This window comes from Sorex fumeus, unplaced genomic scaffold (genome assembly GCF_029834395.1).
Source record: "Sorex fumeus unplaced genomic scaffold, SorFum_2.1 ptg000055l, whole genome shotgun sequence".
Taxonomy (NCBI): Eukaryota; Metazoa; Chordata; class Mammalia; order Eulipotyphla; family Soricidae; genus Sorex; species Sorex fumeus.
Genome location: NW_026606112.1, coordinates 17,195,302 through 17,215,643, shown reverse-complemented (window position 1 = coordinate 17,215,643; position 20,342 = coordinate 17,195,302). Strand labels below are relative to the sequence as shown.

Genomic DNA, 20,342 nt, shown 5'->3' with positions numbered 1-20,342 from the left:
CTCTCTGGCTCCTGATCAAGATGCTTAACGGCCATAATCCCAGAGACTCAGAAACAAATCTCGAAACTCAGTGGCTTTTGGCAGAAATGCGTCCAGACCCCGCAGTAGGTTACTGTCTCTGGGCCACCCCAGGGGGGAAAGGGTGCTGTTCTTCCGCCTGCTTCCCCCTGGCGGCTCGGTGGCCGTCATCCTCCAGAGGCATTGGAAGTCAGGCTTGGGCCTGCAGCGACGAAACTTGTTGGGCCTCACGGGATGGGGGTGGAGCTGGGCCTGTCCTCCCCACCCCAACGAGAACCCAAGTCATCGCCCACGAATGGCCTCTCTGGCTCCTGATCAAGCTACTCAATGGCCATGATCCCAGAGACTCAGGAGCAAATCTCGAAACCCAGTGGCTTTTGGCAGAAATCCCTCCAGATTTAATTGTTAAAATTTCAGAATTTCAAAATCACGTGGCCTTACTGCAGCCACACAACATCATATGTTATTCATAACCAGCAATAGAACACAAGTTGTCTACTGTTGCCTTTTCAGCAGATCTGAGTGTTGAGGTAAAATCTCAAATAATAATGGTGGGTCTGGTGTCAAAATATTGAATGTGATCAAAGTAGAGTAATGTGAAAATCATCTGCCCCACAGGTAGGGGGAGGGTGTGGGATGGGGGTTTTTGGTGGTGGAGAATGGGCACTGGTGAAGGTACAGGTATTTCATTGTGTGACCGAGACTTAAACCCGAAAGCTCTGTAACTGTTCTCACAGTGATTCAATAAATAAAATTATAATAAATAAATAAATAAAGGCATCTTCGGGGACTGGAGCAATAGCACAATGGGTAGGGCATTTGCCTTGCACAGTAAGGGCATTTGCCTTGCAGCCGACCCGGGTTCAATCCCAGCATCCCATGTGGTCCCCTGAGCACTACCAGGAGTGATTCCTGAGTGCATGAGCCAGGAGTAACCCCTGAACATCACCGGGTGAGATAGGTAAAGGTAAAGGTAAAGGCCCTCCCGTTGATCGTCGATTTGCTCGAGCGGGCCCAGTAACGTCTCCATTGGAGACTTTGTTGTTACTGTGTCTGGCATGAGATGCAAAAAAATAAATAAATAAATAAATAAATAAAGGCATCTTTGGTAATTCAAAGCCATTAACCAAGCTAATGGAAGCAAAGATAAATAGGAGTGTTTCAAACTAAGAAGCTTCTGTACTGCAAAGGAAACAATGACCGGAATAGACACCCAATAGACTGACAAAAGACATTACCACTAATCTGGTCACGGATTAATACCCAAGATTTAGAAAGCACTGACAGAACTTTACGAGGACAAATCCAACTCAATCAAAAAGTGGGAGGGGGTAGACGAACTGAAACGGCCTCACAGAAGACATACAGATAGCCAAAGGTGTAATAAACATGCTTTGAGTCACTTATTATTGGGAAATTGCAAATCAACCATGAGACCAGTGAGACTGGCACACATTACAAAGAATAAAAACAGGACTCAGAGTAAAGTGGGTGGGGTGCTTGTTCTTTGCATCCAGCCTGCCTGGGTTGGATCCCTGGCACCCATCTAGTCCCCTAGGCTCCTCCAGGAGTGAACCCTTAGAACACAGCCGGATGTAAGTCCTGAGCATAGCTGGGTGTGGCCCCAATCAGTGTTGGTGCGGATGTGAAGATAAAAGGGCCCTTGGTCACTGGTGGTGGAAATGTCCAGCCTTTTTTGGAAACAATATGGTCACTTTTCAAAAAACTAGGATTGAGCTTTCCTATGACCCAGCAATTCCACTTTGGGGCATCTACCTCAAGAACCCAAAAACTCTCTTCAGAAAAGACATCTGCATTCCTTCGTTTCATTGCAACACTCTTCACAATGCTGAAATCTGGAAACAATTGGTGTTCCAGAAGAGATTACTGGGTAAGAAAATATGGTTATGTATATATAATAGAATACTACTCAGATACTATGAGATGAAATGCAATTTGCTGCACTGTGGGTGGATCTGGAGAGTATCATACTGAGTGAAGTTAGGAGAGGGACGGAAACCCAATGATTCGTCTCCTATGTGGGGCATAAAGAAGTGTAGTAGAATAAGGCCTGACAGCAGAAACTGACACCTGGTCTTCAGTAAGAAGCTTGTGGGGGTGAAGGGCAAGCAGCAGGGAGGTGAGACATGGGGGCAATGGTGGAGGAAACACGCAGGTGAAGGCAGTGGTGCTGGAGTGATTTAGGCCAAAACCCTACCATTAACAATACTGTAAACCATGGTGCCAAAAATAAAATTCAGAGAGAGAGAGAGGAGGGGGGAGGGGAGAGAGGGAGGAAGAGAGAGAGAGGAAGAGAGAGAGAGGAAGAGGAAGAGAGAGAGAGAGAGAGAGAGAGAGAGAGAGAGAGAGAGAGAGAGAGAGAGATTTAACTCCACTCTACCCCTAAGACCAGGGAATGAACAAAGGCTTAGCAGTCAAGTGACAAGGCCGCCATGCGAGGAAGCAGCTCTGAATCCGTCTCCTCCGGGTCAGTCTCCTCAGAATCAGGTCCCCACCAGGTGCCTCAGCCTCCTTTATTCACAATAAAAAGTGTGAGGCAGGTGAATACTGGGCCCAAGGAAGTATTTTGATTTCTAAGCCTGACGGCTGGGTGTCAGGCTTCAGGGGAAAAACAAATAAATAGAGATGGTTTATGAGTCCCACTTAATTACGCCAACAGAACCTGTGAGATTTGCTAAAGGATAGAAAATCGGCTAGCTTAAGTATATCAATATGTCGGGAGAAAGCTCACTAAACTTTCACTCATCTGATTACATCAATAAATATTCATCCTTTCTCCATCTGGACAAATAATTCATTGGATGACAGTGATGTGACCACAATCCTGTCTCATGATTTAAAGATTACAAGGAAGTGGTCAACTTCCATACCTGGGGATTGTGACTGCAAAGCTGAAGAGTGAAACCCCTGAAAATGCAGAAAATAAATATAAGGAGAGACTTTCTACATTGGTTTTGTTGGGGGCTGGATAGTCTAGCAGATAGAGTGCTTGCCTTGCATGTGGCTGACTCCGGTTCGATTGCCAAGCAGCCCATATGGTCTCCCAACATCGCCAAGAGTGATTCTTGAGTGCACAGCCAGGAGTAATCCCTGAATACCACAGGGTGTGGCCCCAAAACAAAACCAAAAAAAATTGCTTTTATTTTTTCCCCACTCCTCAAAATAAAGGGAACAAAATAAAGTGAATGACCTTGAAAAGAATTTGGTTTTCTCAGGACCTTGCTTTTCTCTGAAAATGATGCCTTGGAATACATGACTTCTGAGGTTTCTTCCAGCACCTACTCTGACTTTCTGACAGCTGTTGCAATTGCAATAGAAACTAACTATCCATTTGGCCCTCCCATTCCACAAAAACAAACCACACAGTATCATTTTAAGAGCCAAAGAGTCAAATTCTTGTTTCGAATTTTAAAGTGCTGTATGACTGCTAAGGTTAAAATTCCTCTCTTTGAAAAACCGAAAAGGTTGAATCATCCATCAGAGGATAAAACCCATCACCACTGCAAACCAAAGTGGATTTTCAACCTAGTAGAAAATTTGAATTGACAAAGCATGCAAAAATTAGCTCAAATAGCTGCAGCCTTTCTGAGTGTCCTGGTAAATGCCTAGTGATTTAAGTGTTTATTGTCTATGCTGCAAAAAGCAATGAGACTGGAAGCATGAATATTATAGCCCAGATACTAACCCAGTCTCCATACAACAGGAGAGATGTCTTCTAAATATGAAAAATTACATAGCAGAACTGTTTTCATAGTGCTTCTCGGGGTGTGGCTGGGAGTGGTGACACAAGGTAGTAATCACCAACTGCCAATAATGTTATCTGCAAGTTTCCAATTTGCTATCGTGAATTTACATGCACCTTGCTCTTTTCCATGGACACACAGTGAGAGAGGCACTGGCCAAGTTCTGGGTTTAGAGAATTCTCTTATGGAAAAAAATATATGTATGATGGAAATACTTTTATCGTTTTTCTTTTTGGGTCACACCCGGCGATGCTCGGGGATTCTGCCTGACTCTGCCTTCAGGAATTACTCCTGGCAGTGCTCGGGGGACCATGTGATGCTGGGGATGGATTGACCCGGGTAGGCCATGTGCAAGGCAAATGCACTCCCTGCTGTCCTTTTGCTCCAGCCCCAAAATCAACATGTTTGACTGTGGATCCCAAATGCTTATCTAAATAAGGGCAACACAATAAATCGCCTTCACTCAGAATGTTGTCAGAAGGGAACTACCCTATTTCCCCAGCACTGATAAGTCATGACAACCTGTCACTGTGCTTCTTATAACCCTCTGGCACTGGCATTTAGGATTTTCTCAACACAAAGTACTTATCTCAAACGTTTTAGTGCAGAGCTACTTTTTTTTTTAAATCAGACCTGTGATGCTATTTCCAAACACTAGGTAACTTGGAGGGAGTAGGTGTTTCGTGGGAAGTTATGAACTGCCACCTAATAGGCCTTTTTCTAAGTTGTCTTTTTTTTTCTTTTTGGGTCACATCCGGCAATGCACAGGGGTTACTCCTGGCTCTGCACTCAGGAATTACTCCTGGCGGTGCTCAGGGGACCATATGGGATGCTGGGAATCGAACCCGGGTTGGCCGCGTGCAAGGCAAACGCCCTACCCACTGTGCTATCGCTCCAGTCCTCTAAGTTGTCTTTTTAAAACAGAAACCCAAATTTCAAATACTTTAACAAAAAAAAATCCAGAAATTTCATGTAAAACCCCAAAACCACCATCAGTAGGTCTTGAAAGTGCTCAACTCTGAATATACAAGCAGACCTCTTTTTTTCACAGAAGAAATATACTTGAATATGAGTTCCCTAGGTAACTTGCAAACCTAAAGCTTTAATATCTAAACTATTTTCCTGCCCTGCATTATTTACATATTATTCTACCTCCCCTAATGGAACTGGGGGGCAAGGGGCAGGGCTACAGAAGAAAAAATAAGTTCGAGTTCAAAAAGTCTGCACAACTCTTAAAATACCAATACTTGCTTCATCTTGTCTTCCTTAAAAAAAAAAAAAAGTGAAAGAAGGGCTTTTTTCCCTGGAAACAAACTAAAGCCTTACATATTGCTTAAAACCCGGAATCTAGATACTTACCACACATACTCCATTGTCAATCCATAAGCACAATGTTGATTACTCATGAAAAGCATGATCTAATACATTTTTCCTGGGTACTTTCTTGCAAGCAAAACTTGACATACTATTGTGAAAGATAAGCAGTCAGATTGCTTCAATCTCTGAAATACTCATAGCTGTATGGACAGTTACATAGGGGAGCCTCTTTCCAGGTGATTTGACTGACAGCCCTAATAATATTGAGGGATTCAAACAGATCTCAGACCCAGTTCTTCAGAGCTGAACCGCAGAATGGGAAAAGCTACCTCTTACCAGAGATCCAGTGAATCTGGTTGCATGGATCATTTCATTTAGTGAAACCAACTTTTTGCCAAAGCATAATCAATTCTTCCTTCACAAGCAATTTAGGTAAATCCACCATTCTCAGCAGGATGAGAACAGAACTGGGGTCTAAGACCCAGTCAATCTGCTTCTGAAAGGCTCACAGGGCCATATTTCTATCTACTTACGTACCTGATCGCAAGCCCAGTAGGTTACTGAGAGGGAGGAGGGTGTTCTAAGGGCACCAGTAAGAAACAGACCAGGACATGTGTATGTATGTGTGGGGGGGGGAGGGGGGAGGGGGAGGAGCAAGTCACAGCAGCCATAGGATCTGCAGAAGAGCTCCTGCACACCAGACCTAGTGTCAGCTACGAGGGACAGAGTGATAGGTGACATGAGAGCTCCAGTCCTCAGAACTTAGCAGAAGAAAATATCCTTACTCAAAGTCTAAGGAGAAAACTGAGAAGCAACAGAATAGCATCAAGGGAACACAGCGCAAAGGAGGGGTCAAACCCCTTTAAATGGACAAGCTTCTAATCCCAGAACTGAGCGAAGAGATTTTGGGGTTATGTTCAGAGCAGACTCATGTTTTATGGAAGAAATCTAAATACGTCAAGATGGCACAACCTAAGGCTAGCTCACTGGCCCAGAGCACATGTTCACGTGCTGGGGGCGTGGGCTGGGTCCTGGGTACCACATATGGGGCGATCACATGTGAACAGAGACAGAAGCAACCCCTGAGTAGGAGCAGACCCCAAACACAGCTGGGTGTAATCCTAAAAACAAACAAGGCAGAGATTGTATTTATGAAGAAGTTACCAGAAAAAAAACAGATCACTCTTCCCCCAAACTTTCTTGTGAACATAAAACCATAATTAGGTGCACCTTGCTCACACAAGTGCCTCGCATATAAGGGAATCCTGCTCTAAACTTAAAACCGAACAATGAAGGATCCAAAACAAAACAAAATCTTCTTACATCGGTTCTGCTGATAGAGTCCCATGTTCAGATCACCACTTCTTCAAGGTGGAGGCTGTGGTGTGTGTGTACAATAATGCACTTTACTCCAGGGCTTTGAGGTTCAGTTCTGATCATGAACTCTGAAGAAATGCTGTAAATTATTTTACAAGTTGCTGTCGACTGCTTTCTTCTTATCTTCACCAACCCTGATCACCTCTACTGCCTTTGGTCTGTACCTTCCAGTGTGTTGGTTAAAACCTGACTCAAATGGTTGAGAGCTATTTTTATTTCATTTATTTAAATTGTTTTATTAGTGAAACACCATGAGGTAGTTATAGACTTAAAAATTTTTGTGCTTGGGTTTCAGTTATACAATGATCAAGTACCCAGCCCTCCACTAGTGCCCATCCTTCACCACCACGGGTCCCAGCATCCCTCCCACCCCCCATCCGCCCTGCCTCTGTGGAAGGGCATTCCCCCTTGTTCTCTATCTCTTCTTTTGGGTACTGTGTTTTGCAAGAGAGGTATTGAGTGGCAATCATGTTTGGTCTGTAGTCTACTTTCAGCATGTGAGAGCTATTTTTTTTTTCAAATCACTGAAAAGTCCTATATACAAAAAGATACACAGTATTACATTTCTCTATGGTAATAAAACAAAAACAGTGAGAAACCTAGGCTTGAAAGACTTTTCTTACCCCTGACAAACAAAAATACATTACAGTACTTTATGGAGATAACTCTAAAGCAGTCAGCACTTTCTGTAGAAATTCCTGGTTCTCTAAGGTAATTAAGTGTCTCTGGAGGGGCAAGGAAAGCACAGACTCAGACATTTACAGCTTAAAAAATACCTTTAACGTCATTAGTCCAGCCTCTTGATGCAAAAAAGGTAAACAATAACAAAGTATATTTTAAACTATAAAAGACCATTAATATAATTAACTTTAGGAAATAATGATTGCAAACGAGCCATAAAACTTTAAGAATTTTTAATACTTTACATAACGTCTTTAGTATATTTCTGTACTAAGTAGGATCATACAATAAAAAGCAAACATCCTACAGCAATGTCATACACTTACTATTGCAATTCAAATGAAATTCTACTATTTCTTTTACAATTCACGGCACAAGTTTATCATTCCTTAAAAATTAAAATGTTTCCCTTTTTAACAAAATGGATAGATCTTGAGATGATTATGCTAAGGGAAATAAGGAAGTGAAAGACAATTACCAGATGGTTTCACTCATGTTGAATATAAATAACTAAAGCAAACTGGCTTTTTAAAAAAGTGAGAACTATTGTGATTACTGAAGGGAAAGAAAGGGGGAAGAATGAGTAGAGGGTCTTTTTGGTGGTGAAGGGCATGGAAATTTTGGAAATGAGTAATCTATAGAGACACGAACCTAAGCACTTGAAACTCCATTAATACTGAAAGAAAACTAGATAAATCAATGAAAAGTTTTAAGACTCAGCATTGTCCAAGAGTCCCTGGGCATCTAATACAAAATTCTTCACAATTTCATATTTTAATATAATCTAAAACATGCATCTCTGTAAGCATTAAAATACATCTGTTTATTAATCGTATTAAATAAGTCACCCGTAAAATAGCACGCTTTATTTCATTTTGATGTTCCAGATTTGGCTAAATAACATTTCTTTCAACTGATCCACAATTTTTCACACGATCAATGAATCTATGAATTGAAGACTTTCAGGAGAGCACATCTCAGCACAGAATGTGGTCTAGTAAGCCAACTAGCCAAAATCAGAGACGCACAAGGCACAAGGCAAATTCACCGATTAACTAGATAAATCTATAGACAGAAAGTTACCAACCAAATTTAAACACAAGAATGCATTAAACCCTCAATATAAAGAACATCTGCTTTGCCTAATGGATTTTTTAAAACGATAGTTTAAAGACACGAGCATTGTCCATGCTTTTCTTTTCTTCATGCCTAAAAGAACCATCCTCAACCTCAGTTTTCCTCTTTTCAGTTCGTAAGATCTAAAACATATCACGACATACCAAGGCACCTCCCGTCCCAGGATTCTTCTACTCAAACACCACTTGCCAAATCTCTTCCATTCATCACTCCCCGTCCTAAGCCCGATCCTGCTCCCCTCATAACCCAGATTAGCATGTCTATCCTGTCCCTCTCAGGAGAGGCCTTTTGAGTTGCATTTCCTTCTAATTCCACCCTTATCCAAGGAAGGTTTCTCATTTCTCATGTCAAAGACTAAAACCAAATGTGACACTAGTCTCCAGAACACAATGATTGTTTTGCTTAAAAATACTTAAGATGGTGGACCCTTCCTGGAAGAAAGGAGGTCTGGAAGTTAACAAAGGGGGAGGGGGTCTTGGGGTTTTCTGTGGGATCGAGGAACCTGTGTGTATCTAAATCACCACACCAAATGAAAGCATGGGACCCAAATGACAATGATTATATTAAGAAGTATCAGTCAAGTATTCAGGTTAGGGGGTGAGAGGAAACCTGGGGTCACTTGTAAGGATGCGAGCCCTACCATAAACAACTCTGTAAACAAAAATTAAATAATATATCCCCTAACCCCTTACAACTTGGTAGCCTTTTACTGAACTAACATTTGGAGACAAGGGTGTCCAACTGGGATTTTTGGCCAACAAGGCCATCAGTTCAGTGAGGCCCTGAGGGCGCAATGCTGCTTCCTTTGGCCCTGAAGTTCTGAGAATCAAACCCAAGTCAGGTACATGCTAGGCATGTCTCCAATCACTGTATTATCTCCTGTCCTGACAGATACTTGACTGAGCTCTCAAAACTACGCACAACTCAGTGCCAAAGCTTCAGTGCAAGGTTGCATCTACCCTCCTCCTGGACAAGAACAGACATCATGTTCCATCCAATCTGCACTTCTTGCTATCCCAACATACCGCCAAATCTGGCCATGAACATCATAAGCACAAACCATTAAAGAGAACTTAGACCTTTTCAATATTTAAAATTTCTGCTTTCTGAACAACCTGAAAAAAAATCACAAGTCAAAACAGACCAGGAAGCTATTTGCCAAATACCTCTCTAAGGACAGCTATACAGGATGTATCAAGTACAAGTACTCTTGAACTTGAGCTGGGATGCAGTTCAGTTGCAAATGCCTTGAATGTGTGAGGTTCTGGGTTTGGTTCCCCACCTCCTAAAAACACCATCTCAAAAAGGCCCAATAGTAAACTAATTGCAAAGGGCAAAGGATGAAACCAGTCACTTCACCTAATTAAGGACAGCAAACAGGTACATAAAATGATGCCCAATACCAATGAAGATAAGTTATTAGTGATACATGAATGGAAACAAAGTAAAAACTATTACTTTAAAAGTGGCAAAGAAAGTAAAATAAAAATGGATTAACATTGGTTTTTGAAGCATTGGATAGTAAAATGGTATACAGCACTGTGAAATCTGACCATTTCTCACAAACATGTCCTTATAGAACCTAGAAATGCTGCCTAGTGATTCACCCAAAAGAAAATAGAAACCTTTATCCACACAAAGGCTGGCACACCAACAGCTTTACTCACATTGGCTAAAGTCTGAAAAAGTCAACTTTCTAGCAACAAGTATGGTACACGATCATTTTCATTTATACTTACAAATACTGCAAATATTGCACAATTATCATAAAAACACATGCTGCTATTATGTAAGTTGGATGAATCTTTTGTTTGGGGGCCACATCCAGGGGTACTCAGAGAACCATATACAGGGATGGAAGCAAGGTTGGCCACATGCGAGGAAAACGCCCTACCTGCTGTACTATTGCTCCCACCCCTAACATCGATAAGTCTTATGGGCCAATTCGGCCAATGAGAGGAACCAGACCTCACACACCACATAAAGAATGGTTCCACTTACAACCTCTGGAAAAGGGGAAACTCAAAGGACATCACTAAGCACTCGGAGTGGGATTTCGATGTAACAGGATAAAACTCCAACAGGATAGAGGAAACGGGGGTGATAACAATATTTCTAACAGATCACCCAACTGTTTCTATTACTCTGCAGGTTGTGTAGTAAAGTTCACTTATTGTATGCCAATTACATATCAATTACACAGCAGAACCTTCTCTTAACATGAATATTCTTAGAGCTTGTTCAAATCCTAATGTATGACTGAGGTTCAATTAAAGTGTCACAAAACCACCCAATTTAACCCTGAAATTGCAAATAGCTACCTAGAATCTATGTTTAGGAACCAATGGGGAAATGTAAACTTTCCAACAGATTTCCATATAAATTTGGATTTTCAATGTTATTTGAAATAGCATCAGGAATTGAGTTAGTGATCTAAGTTTATTTCAGCCCCTATCACATCCACGAGCTTCCACTTAATAATCTAACTGATTACTTAAGACTTTTCTGTAAATCAAACCCGTGTGTCCTTTCAATACCTACAAAGCACTTTAAATAGACCTAAAGCTCATTATAGTTTCACACAACACACGAATTGGTGTTTCATGAAATGCAGAATGTGGGCCAGAGAGGCATCAAGGCATCAAGGTGCTTGCCTCGCATGCGGTCAGCTTAAATTCAAACCAAGCACCTCATATGGTCCCTGGAGCCCTGCCGGGAGCAATCCCTGAGCATGCGGTTATTAGTATCACAAACTGAAAAAAAGAAAAAACCAAAAAACTCCAGGACTTCTACAGTGGAAAATCACTAATAAGTAAAGCTGTCAGGAAAAAATTAAGTGAACAGGGATATGAATGTCTTGTCAAAGTTAATGACAGATTCTTGATTAGTTTATATTTACTAGTCTATTAGCTATAAATGAAGACTGAACAACATAGCATCTTTCATATAGAAAATATGCCCACATCCTTTAAAAAAAAGTAATTCCTAAAAGTCTGTCCTAAACATAGTACACAACTGCTGATAGGTGGCTAGAAAGAACATTTTATACTAGATTAAGTCCAGGTAAGTAACACAAAAATAAGTTATTATCCTACGCTAGAAAACACGGTAAGCAAAACTACAAACTCCATTAACTAGCGGATGCATACCAGTAATGGAATTAAGTCACTGCAACAAGATCTCAAGAAAGCACATTTGTCTTGCCAATAAAAAGATAAACTATTTGAACTACTTGTAGTAACGATTACCTACAATGCCACCTGTTAATAGGGATGGTATTAAGGAAACCAGTAATAATGACTGAAACTAGCTAAGTCTCCCATCCCTTCTTTAATTAACTATAAAATCAAACCAGTGCTTAATTTTATATCAAGCATGCCAACTTTTGGGAGTCTGAGTATCTTCAAGTTCAGTGTCAATTATAACCGCACTTGAAATGTTTTTCTTACAATAAGAATTCTGATAAAGTATCCCATTATGGTTTAAGAAGCAAATGTTGTATATGGTTTTAAGATGTTACTAAAGGAACATCTCAGTATGTGGGGAAGGTCTCAAGATCTATGAATTTGCAGTCTCCAGTCACATTCAACATTCTCAAGTAATAACTTGACATTTCACACTTATTTGGGGGGGAAGGAGGATTTTGGGCCACACTTGGCAATGCTCACAGATCACTGCTGAGTGGGACTCTGAAGGACCATGTGGTGATGGGGATCAAACTCGGGGTTGGCTACATGTAATGCAAGTGTCCTACTGTAATTGAAGTGTCTTATTGTACTCTCATCAAACCCAAGATGGTTCAAACTTATAGTAAGACTAAATATGGCTTAATTGCTTGCAAGGCTCATATAATTTTAAACTACTAAGTACATGCAATGGTACATCTAGTCCCCTGGGTACTACAAGTTCCAATGCTTCCCCTTTCTATCCAATCTGAACCATAGAACTGGTTGCATTCCAGAGAATCTGGAGGGATTAGGAATGTTCACATCTATAAACTGTTGGGGGGTGAGAGGAGAAACGGGTTATTCAGACAAGAGAATCCAGGACAACGAGCCGTCAAATATCTGAATGGTATTATGCAATAGTAGTGTTTACTTTTACTATAAGCAAAAATTAGAAAATTTAGTTACAAGGAAGTTTTTCAGCTCTAAGAGATGTTTTCAAAGACAATGGGTTTTCTTTAGTGAGCAAAGTTGATGACCATTACAATTAGAGAATCCCAAGTCTCTGCACTGACCTTTAACCCAACTGTGTCACAAGGCTGAGCACAAAACTGTTTTTTCCATTAGAGGCCAGCAGGTAGGGTACTTGCCTTGTATGAGGCTAACCGAACTATGAGAACAAGGGGAAATATAACCACTTTTGTATTCAAGATATTCAATCAGTAAGACACGGGGTTTGGGAACACCAATTGTAAGAGCTCTAGCTTTGAGGCCGGAGAGAGGTGAAGTGCTGTGCTGGGAAGGTGCTTGTCCTGCATGCCTTGCTGGGCTTGATCCACCCACCAGGTATGGTCCAAACCCCAAATAAATTTCAAAACATGTTACACAAAAATCATTATCCTTGACATTACCATCAGTGATTAAGAAACTCCCAAGTTCCTGAGGTGTGGGCAGTGTAGCAAACTGTAGACAAAATGGCGGCAGTGAGCACCACAATGAGAACACCGCCAATGAGGCTATTGCTTAGAAAATGAAAAGCACATTCACTCACTATCCCTAGAAATACCACATGCCAATTTTGGTTCTACATATTAGAAGCTCTGTAACTTTAACTTGACGAGGAAACAAGTCTAAACTCAAGATTTTAAGAACTACAAGCAGTAGCAATTCTGAAATCTAAAAAGTTAGGTGATCTGTTGTATCCATTTCAAGAGGCAACATATTACCTTTTGCCAGAGCTGCCTTTTCAGCAGAAACCATGTGAGCAAATAACTAGACTTGCTTAATATAACCTTAAAACGTTCCAGCAGATGTTGATGCTGCTAATACTCAATCTAGGTTAGTTTTTAACCAATTTAAATGTAACCTAAAATATTTCCACATGTAGATTTGTTGATGGAAATAAAAACAGGCATTTATAAAAAAGCACACTCACGCTTTTAAGTCATTTAGTAATAAGAACTGCCTACACTAAAAAGTATCACAATGTTCCTGAAAAGTTAATTTGTCCAATTAGCTCCCATAATCACATAGTAAAAACATGCTTTGAAGTGTATTTAAATTCCAACTATAATCTTAAACATGTAAATATTTTTGAAGTAGAAAAGGAATAGATGAGGCAGACATTAATAAGTACAGTATTTAGTCTTCAAATTAAAGGAATCCATTTATTATAGTCTGATGGGGCCATTATCAAACATTTCATATGTGGTTAAAATGTTTTTAACCTGTCAATTACAAAAAAATGGAAAGACAACTTTGCATCTTAATACATCACATTATAATTACTTCGTATGTTTATAAAGCATCCTCTACTGAGAATTTAGCAAAAACTGAGATTGCTCATGTCCCCTAATTTCCATTTGATACTAATCAATATTTCAGAGGCTAGAGTGTTAAAAAGGTTTCTTTATAATAAGACTGCCCCAAAAAGCAATTAACAAAATATAAATTAACAGCCTTATGAAATGAACTTAAAAGATAAAGAGAATGCTATCCTTTCAGTACTATGTCTTTGGGATCCAATTTCAAATAAAGGCTAAACACAGTCATATTAGATTACATCCTGATTAACCTAACAAAGTGCTAAGCTATGCTCTTAAAAAATATTGCTTTAATGACTACTTTATCGATGGAGTAGTCCTTGTGGAAAGATGTTAAGTATGTAATCACGGCATAATTATAATTTTTGAAAGCCCACACGGGAAGAGAAGAAGCCATACTTAAACACTAGAAGAAAGATATCAAAGTGCTTTGGCCGAAATTAGTATAAATAGACTTTATTGAAGTCAGTGCCTCTGTACTGAGACAGAAGATTGTGTCTACATAAGCACAAGTTGTAACATTTCACAACTTCTAAAAGGAATGTCAACAATTACAACGATCATGCATACCATGGTCGATAATCACATTTTAGAAGCATTTTCAACCATTTCTAAAGAAATGCTTATAACATTGTTATATATAGAACTACTTTCAATAAACTGCAAAACATTGATCGACTTTTCCAGTATAAGCTACAGTGTCAACACAAAAGGGAGGCATAAATGTTTAATTTATGAAATCAGAATGGAATATTTACTGTAAAGAAAAATTAAAAAGCTTTCAAATAAAGGCCATTATTGAACCAACGTGAAGAGCACAACTTGAACTTTTGTTCATTCATCTTTTAAAGCTGTCCTCTGAATAACTTCAGTTCTAAGCATTGAATTCAGTACTGAGAATATTCCTTGGATTGAAGTTTGGCAATGATGCGGTCCAATTGTCTTTTTGCTTCACACTGTGGGAAATTGCTCATGTCATAATATTGTGGGGCAATTTTCACCAACCTGTCCAGGAAGTGGGAGAGGGGGGGAGAATTACCAAATTAACATTTCAAATATTGGAACTGCTAATAAGGATAGGCAATAATAGACAAATCATTTAAAATTTTTTTTTCACTAATCATAAAAGTTGTCAATATTGTAAATATCAGAGAGGCTATGAATTAACTCTATGGCACTATTTTGACCAACCACTCCAAGGCATAGCAATGAGTCAATGTAACAAGCATCTTAGTATTTCTTACGAATCTTCTCATTTTCAAAGTTTTAGCAACTAGAAACAATTCTGTATTTCAAAAAAAATACATTTGACTTATCTTTATCATTTAGTCACACACTTTTTCAAGAGCACTTATGATAAAATGGTTATGACTTATGCCATTTAAGTGTCAAAAGTCTTATCAGTTTAGCAAAGAAGCATCACATATATTAAATGTGACATCAATTTTAAAATACTTTCACTCCTCCCTTTCTCTGCTCATGTCTCTTCTCAGTTACAGACTGGAAGAGTCTATGTTACCCCCCCCCCCCCGAGAATACTGCTTAGAATAATAGTTCCGGTAACATTTGGTAGATCTAATATGCTAGAATACAAAAGGGCAGTTTTCCGCTTGCTTAGCTCCTAAAGGACAGATATAGAAATAATTGTTGACTCAATTTTAATGGTACAGACTGGCTTCTGAAACAAGGAACCTGGGAATGGCACCAAAACCACTGGATGCTGGTGTAGATTTACATCTACCACCAAATCCTGTCTAAACCAACAACTCTACTGTCACCCTCGCAGATATCAACCATATTTGTCAGGCCAGGAATCCTACAACAATCAGATTTCGTTTTGAGCAAAATGCTAACAAAAACTACTATAAGAAAAGGCATTACTTACCACTCTGGCTTTATATCTGTACATGTCCGTATGTAATTCTTTGTGGTAAGAACAAACTCATTATAAAGAACCCATTCAGGCTTATGGTCAAGAACAGTAGAAGGATGCAACTGAACCACCTGGTTATCCTTCACAGTTAAGTAATGCCCTGTTCGTTCTAAATGTGCCACCTGAAACCAAAACCCAGTTATTTGTAAAAACAATGTTTTAGAGGCAACAATTACAAAAGTGTTAAATAATGCTACCTACAAAATTACGAATCCCAGCATCCCATATGGTCCCCTAAGCATAGCCAGGGATGGTTCCTGAGCACAGAGCAAGGAGTAACCCCCGTGCATCGCCGGGTGTGACCCAAAAAGTAACCCCCCCCAAAAAAAACAAAAAACCTTATGGATAACTATCTTGTGATAAAAATGAACCACTGCAGGTCAAACCCAATTCACTGCCTGCATTGTAACTCTGTGGCCAAGAATGCTTCATACATCTTTAATAACAAGACTGGTGGACCATGCGGTGATGAAAATTGAAATTTGGGGTCTACAAATTAAGTCTCGTTTGAACACAGGCATATCTCATTGGTTCACAGTTGCATTCACACCATAAAGGCAGCAAACTAATTTAAATAGGAACTAGTATGCCAAGAGAGCTTCATTGTCGCTCTAGTCCTCTATGGCTTCAACTGTCCAGGTGGGTTTTTCAACACTGGACATCACAACACAAGAGAGCAAACTTGAGCGAGAACCAAAAGGTACTCACAATGTTTCTTTCCTCTTTTATCGATAGTCATTCACAATGGTGACACTTATTACTTAACAAACACTGAAGTGACTGAAAATTTGCTCTTTCCAATTTTTAAATTTCAGGATGCTAGCATGGAAGGATGATGTGAATGTGGCTCAAGAGGAACACCCTTGAAAAAGTGAGATTTTTAACATAATTTCTACCTCAAACCCTTTAAAAATCAATGTTTCCTATAGCCACCTGGTAAGCTTTAATCAGCTTATCCATGATGACAATTAAAACTGCAGAAATGTTTTTTACTTTTGCAGCCACCAGGTGTCTTTGTTATCATTGTTACCATCATTCTCTAGGGCTGTACATGCCATAGTCATTTAAATATCTGAATTTTCAATTTCCATCTTAGATAAATAGGAACACAAACTGCACCAAAGAGCATTCTTTCAGAACTGTTAGGATGAAACCTCTCCAACTGAGTTTACTGAAAGCCAAAGGTTGAAGCTTACAATGACTGAAATATTTTGTCAATCATTGCAAATTAATAAAGCATGTCAAGGAGCAGTAACACAAGAAACATTAAATATTAAGGAAAGAGTCTGGAGGATTTCCATCTACTATCTCACCAGAAACTGGGATAAAAAAATACAAAAACATTTGGTTGGTATAAAAGTAATTAAAATATTGACTTCTATAACTGCACTGCCAAACTTGCCAATGGTAAATTACTTATTAGAAACAAACAATTTAAAAAAAGGAAACAAAAAAAGCATTCTGAGTCTTTTAAGCCACTGATCAGTTTATGGGGACTAGGGGTGCTGAGGATAGAATTTGGGCTTTCATGCACTCCAGTCCTTTGAGCTATATCCTCCTAGCCAAAGAACTAAAATTTATAAGTACATTTGTTTAGTTGGTAATATGGATGTCATATTTAAGATCAACCGGCATCCCTAAACTCAGTTTTGCCTGTAAAATGGATTCCAAATGGTTTGAATTCCTAACAATATTATAGAAACACTTAACTATGCACCACTGTACATTATACCTACATACCTGCATAAAATAACCAGTTACCAAGGCTTTTCTTATATTAATATAATAGTCCCTGCTTGTAAAGTCAGTACTTCGACGAGGCAAATTAAATCTATCCATAATTCGAGATAGCTGCTGGCGTACATTGTCTGCAGACATCAGGGATCGGTAATTAATGAAGTTGTCGTAACACCACTGAACGGACTCATGATCTGTAAAATTAGGGGAGGGGGGGAGAGAAGATGTGAATTTACCCAAATAAACAGGTCACACTTTATGCATGCTATCCACACCTGCTTCCAACAGATAATCTAACAAAAGTGGATTAAAGACATTAAAGGTTCCATCTTTATCAAGTCTTTCCTTATGATCATCAAGTAAAATTTTAAAAACATTAAAAAAGACCCCACCCTAATGTCATATTAGAAGTTAATCAATGCACAGGGGGGAAAAATGGAACCTCAATTATTATATATTTGTTCTTTAATTTTAACTAACTAAAGCACCCAAAATTTAAGTGTTTAGAAGTATTATGACTCACACCTTGAAGCAGTGATCAAATAAAGTCTAAAATATTAGCGACAGTTTAAGAGTATTTGGAACCCCATAACTTCATGACTAAGCACTTTAAACAATCGTACTTTAAACAATCTTATTCTATGTATTGTCAAAGGAAATTATTTGTCCACTGGTGAATTCAACATGTTTCTAATTGATGTTTCTTTAAAGAACTCAAAACTGTAGCATAACAAACATATTACAATAACATATTCCCAAGACAGTTATAATAGAAAAATTTTTCTTCTACTTCAAAAATCCTGTAATAAGTGTGACATGGAGATAAGAGAATACGGGCGAAATATTTGAAAATTTTTTAACAGTGAAAGTGAAAGTAAGTCTTGTGCATTATTTTCTCCTTGCTCCTAAAATTCTACCAATTGTAACATATATCACTATGCTCATACCTATAAAGGTGCTACAATATAAAAAATTTTATTTCTCAAATGTTAAGAGTTACAAATAAAATAAGACATACTGAATTTAAAAGTCAATGTTTTAAATTAGAAAAGTAACTTACTGACTGAAGGTACAAACTCTAAGAATGATAGATAAGTGAATCTCTATTTGGTAGATAATTGATAATGTAGAGCTATGAGCTTTTGGTTATCTAACGTGCAACAAGTTAACATTTCCAGAATCTTTTATGAGCTGTTTTATTATCTATCTTCTCATTTTTGGGGGGTGGGCACACCTGTCTGGCCGCAATATTTCTTCTCATTCAACTTTTAATAACATTGCATTCCAACAGTATCAGGCAGTATCTTGACTATTATTGCCATTCTTCCTCGTTTTCAAATGGAAAAACTTCATATCACTAAATATTCTGAGAGCATGATTTCAGACTAAAATGGTATTTGATCTTTATTAACGTAGATAAATGAACCATCCACTGACAAGAGTTTTCATATTTTTAATTATAATTTTGTTTTAACTTTCCTGGCAACATATAAAATCTATCATATTCCCACCTCTGGTATAACAGGTTCCATTAAATCTTCTATATAGTCAAGGAATGTCTTTCTTAGATCTTTGCCAATCTTACAGGTGAGAGAATAGCATCTCTCAACAATGTGCAGCTTTTAAACTAAAAATATATTTGAATTTCCTCCTCATGTTTATAGACTAACTATGTGTAGCCAACTGAGCAAAAGTCATTCACATTTCTATTAGAGCCTCTTCAAGTTTTTTTGAGGTGGAGGACTAAGAAACACCCAGTGATACTACTCAGAGGCTACTTCCTGGCTCTCTTCTCCGGACCATTCAGTAAAGGATCAAACCCAGATCTCCCACATACAACACATGGGTTCCAGTCCTCTGAGTCATCTTCTGGGCCCATCTTGTTCATTTTTATGTATGATATACACATGCTTTGGGGGCATACTTCCTTGGGTTACTTCTGGCTCTACACTCAGAAATTATTGCTGGCTGTGCGCATGGGACCATATGGGATGCCGGCGATCAAATCCAGTTGGATGTGTTTAGGGTAAGCACCCTACCCCCTGTACTTTCTTTCCAGCCCTGTAAGTCTGTATCAATGAAAATACTTATCTAGGCTTATTCTTCAAGCTCGTGTTCTCCCTTGAACACGGATCTTGCATGCGTATCTCCCTTTCAAGTTCCAGTTCTCTCTTGAACACATATTCCCTTCATTCCACCCCCCATATTTTTATTTAGTAAAAGTTATCTTGCTTCACTAGAACAAAAAAACCTAGCTAGCAAGTAATGAATGACTCTATAAACTTAAGTCCCATTCCCAAAGGAAATAAACAGAAAAGTCATACAAATCTATGCCAGTAAATTGTATACAACCATTCCACTTTTGAATGTCATTTTCCAGGTTTCTAAAATGGGCACTCTTTCTTTCTTGAACGAGAACTTTGAACAAGACAGGCAATTTCTATTTTAAATGCTAGTCAGGGCTTTTTCTAAAATACCTCTGGGTTTCTAATGTAAAGTTGTCACAGATAATAAATGAAAGTGAGATGAGGAAACATCTTATGTGCTGCAAGTGACATCTAGACAAAAGAGCACCTTCAATCCAAGTTACACTTACTTTGTTTAAAAGCGTGGTACACATTCAGCAGTGTCAGATGATCTCCATCTATGTGGGCAAATCTCATCTTGGCCTCATCTGCAGCTTTCTTGGCCTCCGTGGGGCGAACAAAACACTGTGGGACTAAACAAGGTTGGTATGGGCCCAACACAAACGCCCATATCGATGAGTCACGCATTCACAGATAGAGGAACAAGGCCTAGCTAGGTCAGTTCACAGAGCATAGGGCAGGGCAGGATGGCCTCCAACTGCATCTTGGACTGTTTACTACCTTGATTTGGTACATCAACACCT

At 39.1% G+C, this 20,342-nt stretch overlaps 1 protein-coding gene across 1 annotated transcript in view; it reads right to left on the bottom strand.

The window, feature by feature from the left end:
• Window positions 1–14,222: 14,222 nt before the first annotated feature.
• DHX15 (DEAH-box helicase 15) overlaps window positions 14,223–20,342 on the bottom strand; it is a 44,760-nt gene continuing 38,640 nt past the window's right edge. The window contains exons 11-14 of the mRNA XM_056125547.1: window positions 20,049–20,171; window positions 17,456–17,646; window positions 15,668–15,837; window positions 14,223–14,787 (exon numbers count right to left, since the gene is read on the bottom strand). Of these exons, the coding sequence (XP_055981522.1) occupies window positions 14,670–14,787; window positions 15,668–15,837; window positions 17,456–17,646; window positions 20,049–20,171 (602 nt within the window). The 3' untranslated portion in view covers window positions 14,223–14,669. The remainder of the gene's footprint in view (window positions 14,788–15,667; window positions 15,838–17,455; window positions 17,647–20,048; window positions 20,172–20,342) is intronic.